The sequence below is a fragment of the Oryx dammah genome, unplaced genomic scaffold (assembly GCF_014754425.2).
Source record: "Oryx dammah isolate SB20612 unplaced genomic scaffold, SCBI_Odam_1.1 HiC_scaffold_16, whole genome shotgun sequence".
Classification (NCBI taxonomy): Eukaryota; Metazoa; Chordata; class Mammalia; order Artiodactyla; family Bovidae; genus Oryx; species Oryx dammah.
This window is the reverse complement of record NW_024070200.1, coordinates 11,829,202-11,841,476: the sequence shown is the minus strand read 5'-3', so window position 1 is coordinate 11,841,476 and position 12,275 is coordinate 11,829,202. Positions and strand designations below refer to the sequence as shown.

Genomic DNA, 12,275 nt, shown 5'->3' with positions numbered 1-12,275 from the left:
TATTACTCAGCTATTAAAAAGAATGCATTTAATCAGTTCTAATGAGGTGGATGAAACTGGAGTTTATTATACAGAGTGAAATAAGTCAGAAAGAAAAACACCAATACAGTATATTAACATATATATATATGGAATTTAGAAAGATGGTAACAGTGACCCTATATGCGAGACAGCAAAAGAGACACAGATGTAAAGAACAGACTTTTGGACTCTGTGGGAGAAGGCGAGGGTGGGATGATTTGGGAGACTAGCATTGAAAACATGTATATTACCATATGTGAAACAGATCTCTAGTCTAGGTTCGATGCCTGAGACAGGGCACTCAGGGCCAGTGTATTGGGAGGACCCTGAGGGATGGAATGGGGAGGAAAGTGGGAGGGGGGTTCAGGATGGGGGACATATGTACACCCATGGCTGATTCATGTCAATATATGGCAAAAACCACTACCATACTGTAATTAGCCTCCAATTAAAAAAAAAAAAAGCATGGGGGGGCTTCCCTGGTGGCTCAGTGGTAAAGAATCTGTCTGCCGATGCAGGAGACACGGGTTTGATTCCTGATCCGGGAAGAGCCCACATGCTGTGAAGCAAAAGACTGGGAGCCACAACTGCTGAACCCTGCCTAGCCTAGAGCCCACGCTCTGCAACAAGAGAAACCACCACAATGAGAAGCCTGTGTGCCACCACTGGACAGTACTCCCTCCCCCATCACTGCAACTAAAGAAACCCCACGCGGCAGTGAAGATCCAGCACAGCCAAAAAAAAATAATAAAAAAACTGGATTTTTTAAAAAGCGTGATTTTTTTCCCCTGCTTTTGTAGAAAAATATGTAGCACATGCTTTCTTTCTTTCTTTAAAATATTTGGCTGCACTGGGTCTTCACTGCTGCACAGGCTTTTCTCTGGTTGCTGCAAGCAGGGGCTCCTCTTTGGTTGCGATGCACAGGCCTCTCATCGCAGGGGCTCCTCTTGCAAAGCAGGGGCTCTAGGGTGCACGGGCTTCAGTAGTTGCGGTTCTCGGGCTCTAGAGCACAGGCTCAATACTTGTGGCACATGGGATTAATTGCTCCGAGGTATGGGGGATCCTCCCGGACCAAGGATCGAACTCACGTCTCCTGCATTGGCAGGCAAATTCTTTACCACTGAGCCACCCAGGAAGCCCAGCACATGCTTTTCAAAAAATGCAGAGAACAAGAGGATACAATGAAAAATCTCCCTCTCACTCGCAACCCCAACTCTCTTCCCAGATGCAGTCTGACTCTCCTTTCAGAGATACTGTATGTATATCTAGCCAGTACTCTCCACTAGAAGCATTCTACACACTGTCTGGTATCTTGCTAGTTTTCATTTAGCATCATATCCTGGAGATGGATCCTTAACAACACATGGTCTTTTTTTAATGGCTGCACAGAATTACTGTACTGAAATGCTTCTAGTTTAACTAGGGTCTTCTGCTGATAAACATTTAGATTGTTTATAATCTGCTGTTCTGGAGAAGAAAATGGCAACCCACTCCGGTATTCTTGTCTGGGAAAAGCCCATGGACAAAGAAGCCTGGCAGGTTACAGTCCATGGCATTGCGAGAGATGGACATGACTTATTGACTAAACCACCACCACCAATCCTGTTACCAAGAATAATGCTGCAATCAATAATCTTGTAAATATACCTGTGTATATGTATGCTATTACCCATAGGATAAATTCTATCAGTGAAATTGCTGATAGGGCCCAAGAGCATGCATCTTTAAATTTTGACAGAGTCAACTTGACTTATAAGGAGCTTATACCAATTAACACTCTCACCACCAGCATCTTATAGATTTCACACCATTTTCAGCTCAATATTGCATCAAAACTTTTGACCTTTCAGTCTGAAAAGTAAAAAAATGATACTGTGTTGTGGTTTTAATTTTCATTTATTTGAAGTGAAATTTCTATGTCTTTCTGACTGGTACACATGAGAGCTATAAAAGGCATATTAGTTCTTGGTCATTTCTGTTGAAAACACTAAATACTTTACCCTACCTTTGTCTTTTAACCTCATTTACAGACTGTTCAGAAATGTTTATTACCATATAAATATATTTATTAATCTTTTCTATCACAGTGTTTGGCTTTCTTAAAGTCTTGCTTAGGTATCCTTACTCATTCTGATACTATTAAAAAAAAACTCAGTCCATTTTCTTTTAGTAATTTTGTGAGTTTGTGTTTTTTTTTAAATATTATTTTATACACTAAAAATCTTGAATCTACTTGAAATTATGTTCAAAGTAGTGAGAAAAGAACCCAACTCTATCACAAAAACTAACCAACTTGTTTCTCATTTGTTATTTTACAAATATCCTCCAATTTCTATAATAATTTTACATGCTAATCTTACTATATACTTAAGTATGCAAGATGAAATCACAAAATGATCATAATTTCCCCAAGCATGTTAATTTATTTGTAACTACCATAGTTACATAACTGCAAACTCTAGTACAGTTTTAACTTGGTGGTGCTCAGCTGCCCACCAGGGTAAGTTCAAACTGGAATTTCTTGTAATCATTTTATCACAACATAGTGGTTGAAAGTGAGTTAAAAAGCCTATGTTTTCAGGATGTTTTGTGTATTTGCCTTACTGCAGTATGTTATCATATCTTATACGTTATCACTTACTGCAGTATGTTAGTGCATCATAAAAAATGATACACTATGTTTGTAAAATGAATTAATTATATTGAGGAATAGGTGTAACTTTAATAGGCTAAATAGGATCTGAGAGCCGCAGATGTCTCCAACCAATTGTCCCATTTGGAAGAAAACATAAACTCTATTTGCTTAAAAATACAAGTCTTCTCAATAAAGGTTTAAAAAAATTAAGCAGCTTAAAGAAATAATTCTAATAAACTACACTTCGTAACATGAAGGAGTCAATACAGGGGGCTAGGCTCCACAGAAACACATAGTATGAGGCTTAACATCTCAGAAGCCAAGAAAGTTCTGCTGGAGGAAATGTTTGTTCAAACTTCCTAACTAATATTGTAGCCAAGCAACAGCAACCTATTATAAAAGAGTAAAAGTTCTTGTCCTTGGTCACAGAACTTTATTGAAGTATTTCTTAATGTGACACAAAAGCACTTACTTTTAGAACACACATCTATTTGTATATGCCCATGTATTTCACATTTAAAACTCCATGTTTCATATTTTAAACGATTATCTCAGTCTAGCATCAAGCGTATTTTTAGATAGGATTGTGGGGTTGACTTTCTTTTATGAAAGTACTTTACTTTTACTAAAGCTGTTTCAGACATTAACTGTGTCCTGTATGTCTGTGGCTATTGTTATTACCTTTTAAAGGCAGCAGATTAGAAAATCAGCAAGGCATTTCTCTTATACTGGTTCTTCAAACTAGTCCCTCACACCTTCAAAACCTTTTTTGTCATACATGTGGCTCACTTATGAAGACAGTATTAGAATCAGAAAAAGATCCATCAGACTTATAACCCAGACCTCCAAACACCAGAACCACAAGCATGAATATCTTGGTATTTCTTCTTTATAAACATATTTACTAAACAAAGGAGATAAAATGTTCAGGAGCAAAGTTCAGGTATTACTTTAAAACTATGAACTATTGTAATTTCACAGGTTAAGTTGGTTTTTTTTGTTTTTTGTTTTTTTTAATTTGGCTGTGCCGGGTCTTAGTTGCAGCACTTGGGATATTTAGTTGCAGCATGTGCGATCTAGTTCCCTGACCAGGGATTGAAACCAGGCCCCATGCATTGGGAGCTTGGAGTCTTAACCACTGGATCACCAGGGAAGTCCCAAGTTTTTCTAAGGAGTGTATAAAGATAAAAGATTATTGTAAATCAGTAACTGACCTGAAGTTCCAATAGTAGAGACATATCACAAACTAAACAAACAAGGTAATTTCTGACCATTTATAACTTTTTCTAGTTGGTATTGTTTTAATTACATAAGAGTACTTGGTAGAGGCCTGATATTCCAACTCAAACAATACTTTAAACATATAAAAATGTGTGTAAATTCAATTTCCTTAATACCATGTACTTTGTAAGCTACAGATTTCAGAATGTGTAATTGCGAAAGTACTATGGTAATCTTGTGTGTATAACCCAGCTCTGCCAATAAGTTCTGTAACTCAAGGAAAATATCTAAGATTCAATTCATCTCTGAGTAAATCATATAATCTGTAAGATTACTTCCAACTCTAAAATTCTGTGACTATTTGTGTTTCAATAGGTACCTGTTACTTGATTTGATTCCCTGTAGTTTAGCCATCAAAATGAATCAGGAAACATTTATATGTGTAGTAAATGAAAAATACCTTAGTCCCTCTGACAAGCAGAAAAGGAATACATATACACACACATTTTAGGAATACATACATATATGTATTTAAAGGATCTGATAGTTCCTTGTTAAGCAAAATCAAAGTCTGACTACAGAATGACATGAAATATCTTAAGTTATAGTCAACACAGGTTGCTTACCTAAAGATTTATACCTGTGTTAACATAAACAGCGTATCACCAGCATAAAAGCCCACCCCAATTTGACTCTCTTAAGGTACAAGTTAAACATCTATCTGTTGAGTGGTATCATCTCCAGAAGTCTGTATATTGAGTTCAGGTGTGGATTCAAGATTTTCTTGGCTCTCTATCAAGGGCTCTCCTTCCCTTCAGTATTTCTCACTATTTCCATTTTCCTTCTACTTACATGGAACTGCCATTCTTAAAATTTAAATTAATTAATTAATTAATGTATTTGGCCGCACCATGTCTTAGTTGTGGCATATGCAGAATCTTCAGTCTTCATTTCGTCATGCTGGGTCTTTAGTTGTGGCATGCAAACTCTAGCTGCAGCATGCAGGATCGAGTTCCCCAACCAGGGAAGGAACCTAGGCCCCCTGCTTTGGGAATGCAGAGTCTTAGCCACTTGACCACCAAGGAAGCACCTGCCATTTTTAAATTTAACACCTCATTTTCATCACTTGCTCATGTCAGTTCCTTGAAATGTTATTGTCCATAAACCTTGACATGTATTTTCATAACAGAAGCAGAAGCTAAAACATGTGGACACCACACAATTTAATCCAATGGGTATTTAAAAAGTATAAAGTAAGAATTCAGTTGCCAACTTACTGGATATTATACATTATTAAATGTCTATTTTATTTCCATGATCTGAAACCTACTTCACACCCAAGAAAAGGGATTCATTTCTATGCATTTATGTCTTTCTTTGATGAACACAGAAAAGTTTCCTCCTTGACAAAACTGTCCCAGGGAAAAAAACAAACGCTTTCCAAATTAGAGCACAAGTCTTCCTTAAATGTCAGTGTGTGGTAAAATAAAATATGGTAGCAGTCTTTTAAATTTCATAAAAGCTAGTTAAGATGGTTTTTGCCGTTTTGCAGATGGTCCATCTGAATTAGTTCTGTTATCAGTGTTATTTTCATCTTCTGAATCATCTTCATCATCACCTTTTAAAACAAATATTTGTTGTATGACAATATGTTCAGTGGTTGAAAGAAATATAGATAGCTAAAATGGTTGATAATGAGACTATTTCACTTCAGGGATTAATAAAACAACGCACATATCAAATCAGCAATATGTACAGTTAAAAAGACTGCAGGAATTATGATGCTGAAAACCTTTCCCATCTATCACTTTTTTGGGAGATATAATTCATACACCATAAAATTCATTTTCAAAGTGTACAGATTATTGATTTAGATAGTCACTAGGTTATAAAACCATCACCACTAACTCTAGAATACATTTCATCTTTCAAGAAAGAGATCTCATACCAATTAGCAGTCACTTCCCCTTCCTGGGTCGGGAAGATCCGCTGAAGAAGGGTTAGGCTACCCACTCCAGTATTCTTGGGATTTCCTTGTGGCTCTGTTGGTAAAGAATCCACCTGCATTGCGGGAGACCTGGGTTCGATCCCTGGTTTGGGAAGATCCCCTGGAGAAGGGAAAGGGTACCCACTCCAGTATTCTGGCCTGGAGAATCCCATGGACTGTACAGTCCATGTGGTCCCAAAGAATCGGACATGGCTGAGCGACTTTCACTTTCACTTCCCATTCCCCTTAGCCCCTGGCGACCACTAATCTACTTTCCTCATTTAACTTATATGCAGAGGGTATCATGAGAAATGCTGGGCTGGATGAAGCACAAGCTGGAATCAAGACTGCCGGGAGAAATATCAATGACCTCAGATATGCAGATGACACCACCCTTATAGCAGAAAGAGAAGAGGAACTAAAGAGCCTCTTGATGAAAGTGAAATAGGAGTGAAAAAGCTGGCTTAAAACTCAACATTCAAAAAATGAAGATCATGGCATCCAGTCCCATCACTCCATGATAAATAGATGAGGAAACAATGGAAAGTGAGACTTTAATTTCTTGGGCTCCAAAATCACTGCAGATGGTGACTTCAGCCATGAAATTAAAAGATGCTTGTTCCTTGGAAGGAAAGCTATGACAAACCTAGACAGCATATTAAAAAGCAGAGACGTCACTTTGACAACAAAAGTCTATATAGTCAAAGCGATGGTTTTTTCAGTAGTCATGTATGGATATAAGAGTTATAAAGAAGGCTGAGTGTCAAAGAATTGATGCTTTTCAACTGTGGTGTTGGAGAAGACTCTTGAGAGTCCCTTGGCTTTCAAGAATATGAAAGCAGTCAATCCTAAAGGAAATCAACCCTGAATATTCATTGGAAGGACTGATGCTAGGCACCAATACTCTGGCCACCTGATGTGAAGAGCTGACTCATCGGAAAAGGCCCTGATGCTGGGAAAGATTGAGTGGAGGAGAAGGGGACGACAGAGGATGAGATGGTTGGATGGCATCATTGACTCAATGGACATGAGTTTGACAAAACTCCAGGAGTTGGTGATGGACAGGGAGGCCTGGTGTGCTTTGGTCCAAGGAGTTGCAAAGAGTTGGACATGACTGAGCGACTGAACAACAAAAGTCTATTTTCTAACCCTTCAGTTTTGTCTGTTCTGGACATTTCATATAAATGAATCAAAATATATGGCCTTTGGTGTCTGCCTTCTTTCACTTATGCTTTCAAAGTTCATTCACATTGTATAGCATTTATCAGTACTTCATTCCTTTTTGTTGCTGAGGAATATTCTACCGTATGGATACACATTTTGTATATCCACTCATAAGATGATGGATATTTGTGTTATTTCTACTTTTTAGCTATTATCAATAATGCGGCTATGAACACGTGTGCATTTGTTTTTATGGGAACATGTTTCCAGCTGTCTTGGGAGAACTTGGAGTATAACTTTAGGACTAGAACTGTTGGGTTGAATAATAATTTTACATTTAACTTTTCTGAGGAACTATCGAAGTGTTTTCCAAAGAAGGTACCCCATTTTACATTTCCACCAGCAATGTATGAGGGTTCCAATTTCTTCACATCCTAGTCAAAACACTGTTCTTTACAATTATAGCCTTCCTGGTGGGTATGACATGCTATGTCATTGTGGCTTTGATTTGCCTTTCTCTAAAAGCCAATGATGTTCAGCATCTTTTCATGTGCTTACTGGCCATTTGTATATCTTATTCAGAGCACTGTCTCTTCAAGTTTTCTGCACGCCTGGCAATTGGATTGTCTTTTTTGGTCATTATGATGATTTTTTTTTCAACTGAAGTATAACTGACCCACAACACTGTTAGTACCAGGTGTATAACACCATGACTCAGTATTCCTATACAGAAAAAATGATCACCATTTGTCATTTTAGTATTGCATTCTATCACTTTTATAATATTTACATTAAAAAAATTTTGCACTTGTTAATTGAGATATGATTCATATAAGATAAAATTCATCATTTTAATCACCATCATTTTTTTTTTTCTGGGCTGCACCACAGGGCATGAAGGATCTTAGTTCCCCAATCAGGGATCAAACACGTGCTTCCTGCAGTGGAAGCATATAGTCTTAACCAGTGGAGTGCCAGGGAAGTCCCTCTACCATTTTCAACAAAGGAAATTCTAACTGAAACTCGTTGGGGACTTGATTAAACATACAAAAGCATGTCCTCTTATATGAAGATATTACTGACCCATTATTAGCAGAAAGAGTAGAAGTTATTTTTCCAGCAAGTCATTTTTTAAATGGCTCCATCTGTACCTGTCCTTATTCCAATGACAGTATTTTCAATGGTTTAGAGAGGATCTTTTGGAGCCAAGAACCAGGACTTCATGCTGATGGAAACAATCTACTGTCTGAAATTCACATAATATTCTGAGTTGATTCTATCATATTATCTGGCACTATTAAGATGTAAACAAGATGGAAAGAAAAGGAAAGTACAGTACAGTTTAAGCTCCTCTACAGAGGAGTTACACCTTCATGATCACAGCCTTGTCATGGTGAAGGGGCTTGCGTTATTCAATGAAGCTGCAAGCCATGCTGCGCAGTGCCACCCAAGATGGATGCGTCATAGTGAAGAATTCTGATAAAACGTGGTCCACTGGAGAAGGAAATGCCAATCCACTCCAGTATTCTTGCCTAGAGAACCCCATGGACAATATGAAAAGGCAAAAAGATGACACTAGAAGATGAGCCCCTGGGTTGGAAGGTGTCCAATATACTACTGGGGAAGAGCAGAGGGCAATTACTAATAGCCCCAGAAAAATGAAGCAGCTGGGGTAAAGCGGGAATGATGCTCAGCTGTGGATGTGTCTGGTGGTGAAAGTAAAGTCTGATGTTGTAAAGAACAATATTGCATAGAAACCAAGAATGTTTGGAAGGTAAACTGGACGCAGTCAAGTAGGAAATGACAAGAGTGAACATCAATATCTTAGGAATCAGTGAACTAAGATGGACAGGAATGGGCGAATTTAATTCAGATGACCATTATATCTACTACAGTGGTCAAGAATCCTTTGGAAAGAAATGAAGTAGCCCTCATAGTCAACAAGAGTCTGAAATGCAGTACTTGGGTGCAATCTCAAAAACGAAAGAATGATCTCGGTTCGTTTCCAAGGCAAACCAGTCAACATCACAGTAATCCAAGTCGATGTCTCAACCACTGATGCTAAAGAAGCTAAAGTTGATTGGTTGTATGAAGACCTACAACTTCTAGAACTAATACCAAAAATGATGTCCTTTTCATCATAGGGGACTGGAACGCAAAAGCAGAAAGTCAACAGACACCTGGAGAAACAGGCAAGTTTGGCCTTGGAGTACAAAATGAAGCAGGGCAAAGGTTAAGAGTATTGTCAAGAGAACACACTGGTCATAGCAAACACCTTTTTCCAATGACCCAAGAGACGCCTCTACACATGGACATCACTATATGGTCAATACTGCAATCAGACTGATTATGTTCTTTTGCAACTTAAGATGGAGAAGCTCCACAAAGTCATGATCTGGAGCTGACTGTGGCTCATATCATGAACTCCTTATTATAAAATTCATGTTTAAATGGAAGAAAGTAGGGGAAAATCACTAGGCCATTCAAGTATGACCTAAATAAAATCCCTTATGATTATGCAATGGAGGTGACAAATAGATTCAAGGAATTAGATTTGCAGACAGAGTGCCTGAAGAACTATGTAACACTGTGCAGTAGGCAGTGACCAAAACCATTCCAAAGTAAAAGAAATGCAAGAAGGTAAAGTGGTTGTCCAAGGAGGCTTTACGAAGAGCTGAGGAAAGAAGAGAGGTGAAAAGCAAGGGAGAAAGAGAAAGATATACCCTTCTGAATGCAGAGTTCCAAAGAATATTAAGGAGAGATAAGGCCTTCTTAATGAACAATGCAAAGAAACAGAAAATAATAGAATGGGAAAGACAGATCTCTTCAAGAAAATTGGAGACACCAAGGGAACATTTCATGCAAAGACAGGCATGATAAAAGGACAGAAATGGTAAGGACCTAACAGAAGCAGAAGAAATTAAGAGGTGGCAAGACTACACAGAAGAACTATACAAGAAGTCTGAATGACACGGATAACCACAACGGTGTGGTCACTCACCTAAAGCTGGATATCCTGGGGTCTGAAGTCAAGTGGACCTTAGGACTATGAACAAACCTAATGGAGGTGATAGAACTCCAGCTGAGCTATTTAGAATCTTAAAAGATGATGCTGTTTGATATGTCAGCAAATTTGGAAAACTCAGCAGTGGCCAGAGGACTGGAAAAGGTCAGTTTTTATTCCAATCCCAAAATCGTATGCGGGTCAAGAAGCAACAGTTAGAACTAGACAGGAAACAACAAACTTGTTCAAAATTGGGAAAGGAGTACATCAAAGCTGTATATTGTCACTCTGCTTATTCCAAGCTTAATGAAGCACAAGCTGGAATCAAGAGAGCCAGGAGAAGTATCAATAACATCAGATACACACATAATACCACCTTAATGGCAGAAAGTGAAGAGCAACTAAGAACCTCTTGATGAAGCTGAAAGAGGAGAGTAAAGAAGCTGGCTTAAAACTCAACATTCAAAGACAAAGAAGATGGCACCCGGTCCCATCACTTCATGACAAATAGAAGGGGAAAAAGTGGAAGCAGTTACAGATTTTATTTTCTTGGGCTCCAAAATCACTGCAGACAGTGACTGTAGCCACGAAATTAAAAGACACTTGATCCTTGGAAGGACAGCTATGACAAACCTAGACAGTGTATTAAAAGCAGAGACATCACTCTGACGACAAAGGTCTGTGTAGTCAAAGCTATGGTTTTTTCAGTAGTCATGTACAGATGTGAAAGTTGGTCCATAAAGAAGGCTGAGTGCTGAAGAACTGATGCTTTTGAACTGTGGTACTGGAGAAGACTCTTGAGGGTCCCTTGGACAGCAAGGAGATGAAATCTGTTAATCCTAAAGGAAATCAACCCTGAATATTCATTGGATGGACTGATGCTGAAGCTCAAGCTCCAATAATTTGGCCACCTGATGCAAAGAGCTGACTCACTGGAAAAGACTGATGCTAGGAAAGATTGAGGGCAGATGGAGAAGGGGGAGACAAAGGATGAGATGGCTGGATGGCATTGCAGTTTAAATGTACCTGAATTTGAGCAAGCTCTGGGAGACAGAGAAGGACAGAGGAGCCTGGTGTGCTACAGTCCATGGAGTTGGCAGAGTTTAACACAACTGAGTGACTGAACCTCAACAACAACAATAGGGAAAGTAAGCCCCGATTCCAATATTTAGTTCTTAGGTTCTTCAGCTCAGGGTATTCAAGACAAGACTTAAGAATACAGTTAAATTTTCCATTTCTGCTTTCAAACTGCACCTACCACACTGGGAAATGAAAGGAGTCCCTGACAGTGAAGACTTGTTCATCTGAAATCTATTCCAATCTTCAGAACCTGTTCCTATTCTGTAATAGATGGCGGTCTTCCAAACATATTTGTAAGTTCACGCCTGGGAAAATTCCTTTCCATCCTTCTAAGCCCAGCTTAGAAGTCATGCTCTCTCTGAAGCCTTCTTGGGTTCTCTAGGTTTGCAACAGTTACAGAGAAGCCTAGGGTCATTGCTTCTACTCTTTAATAAGAATGTTTGTCCGTCTAACCTCCCATAGAGTTCCACAAGAACAGGAACTGAGTCGCATTCACGTCATTCTTTCTCCAGAGTTCAGCCCAGAGACTGGCACAGGGCCGTAGGTGTTCAGTACGTTTTTTGTGTGACATAAATGAAAAGAGAATCGTGAAAAGCAGTCCTGCTAAATGAGTCCAGGTACAGCCCAAATTTGGTGAAAATAGCATTTTTCATTTGGAATTCTTCCCCCGAGGCTCACCTTCTCCAAGTTTGTCGCTCTATACGGGTTCCCTGAGCAGATTTCCCCTACTCCGGGCGCCCCTGCCCGCCCTCCTGTCGCTCCCTGAACCGTCTGAGAGCTCACCGTCCAAGGCCTCGTCGGGAGCCGCCGTCCCCCGGTCCTGTGCTTCCGGCTGTACCTGAGAGCCGAAGAGCTCAGTCACCAGCTCCCTCATCTGAGCCACACCGGACAACAAGCTCTGGAAAGGGTCGGTGACGCCCGGCGCCTCACAGGGCACCCGCAGCTGCTGTCGCTGCCCTTCCAGTCCGATGTACTCGCCCAACAGCTCCATAGCGACCGCTACGCTTCAGGAGCGCGCCACAGTGAGGCGCCACCGGAAACGGAAACCATCCCGCGGCGGGCGCAGGCGCGGAGAAGGGAGAGGCTTGACTTCCGTTTGTCGGAAGTCGCTCCTCCCCCTTCCTTCGCTCCCTATCTTTGGGATTGGTGTCTGGCACCGAGGC

The 12,275-nt window shown here is 39.8% G+C and overlaps 1 protein-coding gene across 3 annotated transcripts; it reads right to left on the bottom strand.

The window, feature by feature from the left end:
- Positions 1–1,898: 1,898 nt before the first annotated feature.
- On the bottom strand, positions 1,899–12,167 carry GON7 (GON7 subunit of KEOPS complex). 3 transcript variants are annotated; one of them, XR_005723782.1, is made up of 3 exons: positions 11,896–12,167; positions 5,826–5,985; positions 1,899–5,495 (listed from the first exon to the last, which is right to left on the bottom strand). XR_005723782.1 is itself a non-coding variant. In XM_040256599.1 (2 exons), exons 1-2 carry the CDS (start codon positions 12,101–12,103, stop codon positions 5,404–5,406), a joined length of 300 nt encoding a protein of 99 aa, XP_040112533.1. In that variant the 5' UTR covers positions 12,104–12,163; the 3' UTR covers positions 1,899–5,403. The 3 variants fall into 3 exon arrangements, 2 of the variants coding, with proteins under 2 accessions (XP_040112533.1, XP_040112534.1); XM_040256599.1 differs by lacking the exon at positions 5,826–5,985 and having other exon boundaries at positions 11,896–12,163; XM_040256600.1 differs by lacking the exon at positions 5,826–5,985 and having other exon boundaries at positions 5,088–5,495; positions 11,951–12,164.
- Between the last annotated feature and the right edge of the window lie 108 nt (positions 12,168–12,275).

Bases quoted from the DNA above. Each gene is read 5' to 3' on its own strand.
- GON7 (XM_040256599.1), bottom strand. From the start codon at position 12,103: ATGGAGCTGTTGGGCGAGTACATCGGACTGGAAGGGCAGCGACAGCAG. The intron at 5,496-11,895 runs GTGAGCTCTCAG...TTGTTTTAAAAG, and splicing joins TCCCGACGAGGCCTTGGACG to GTGATGATGAAGATGATTCA.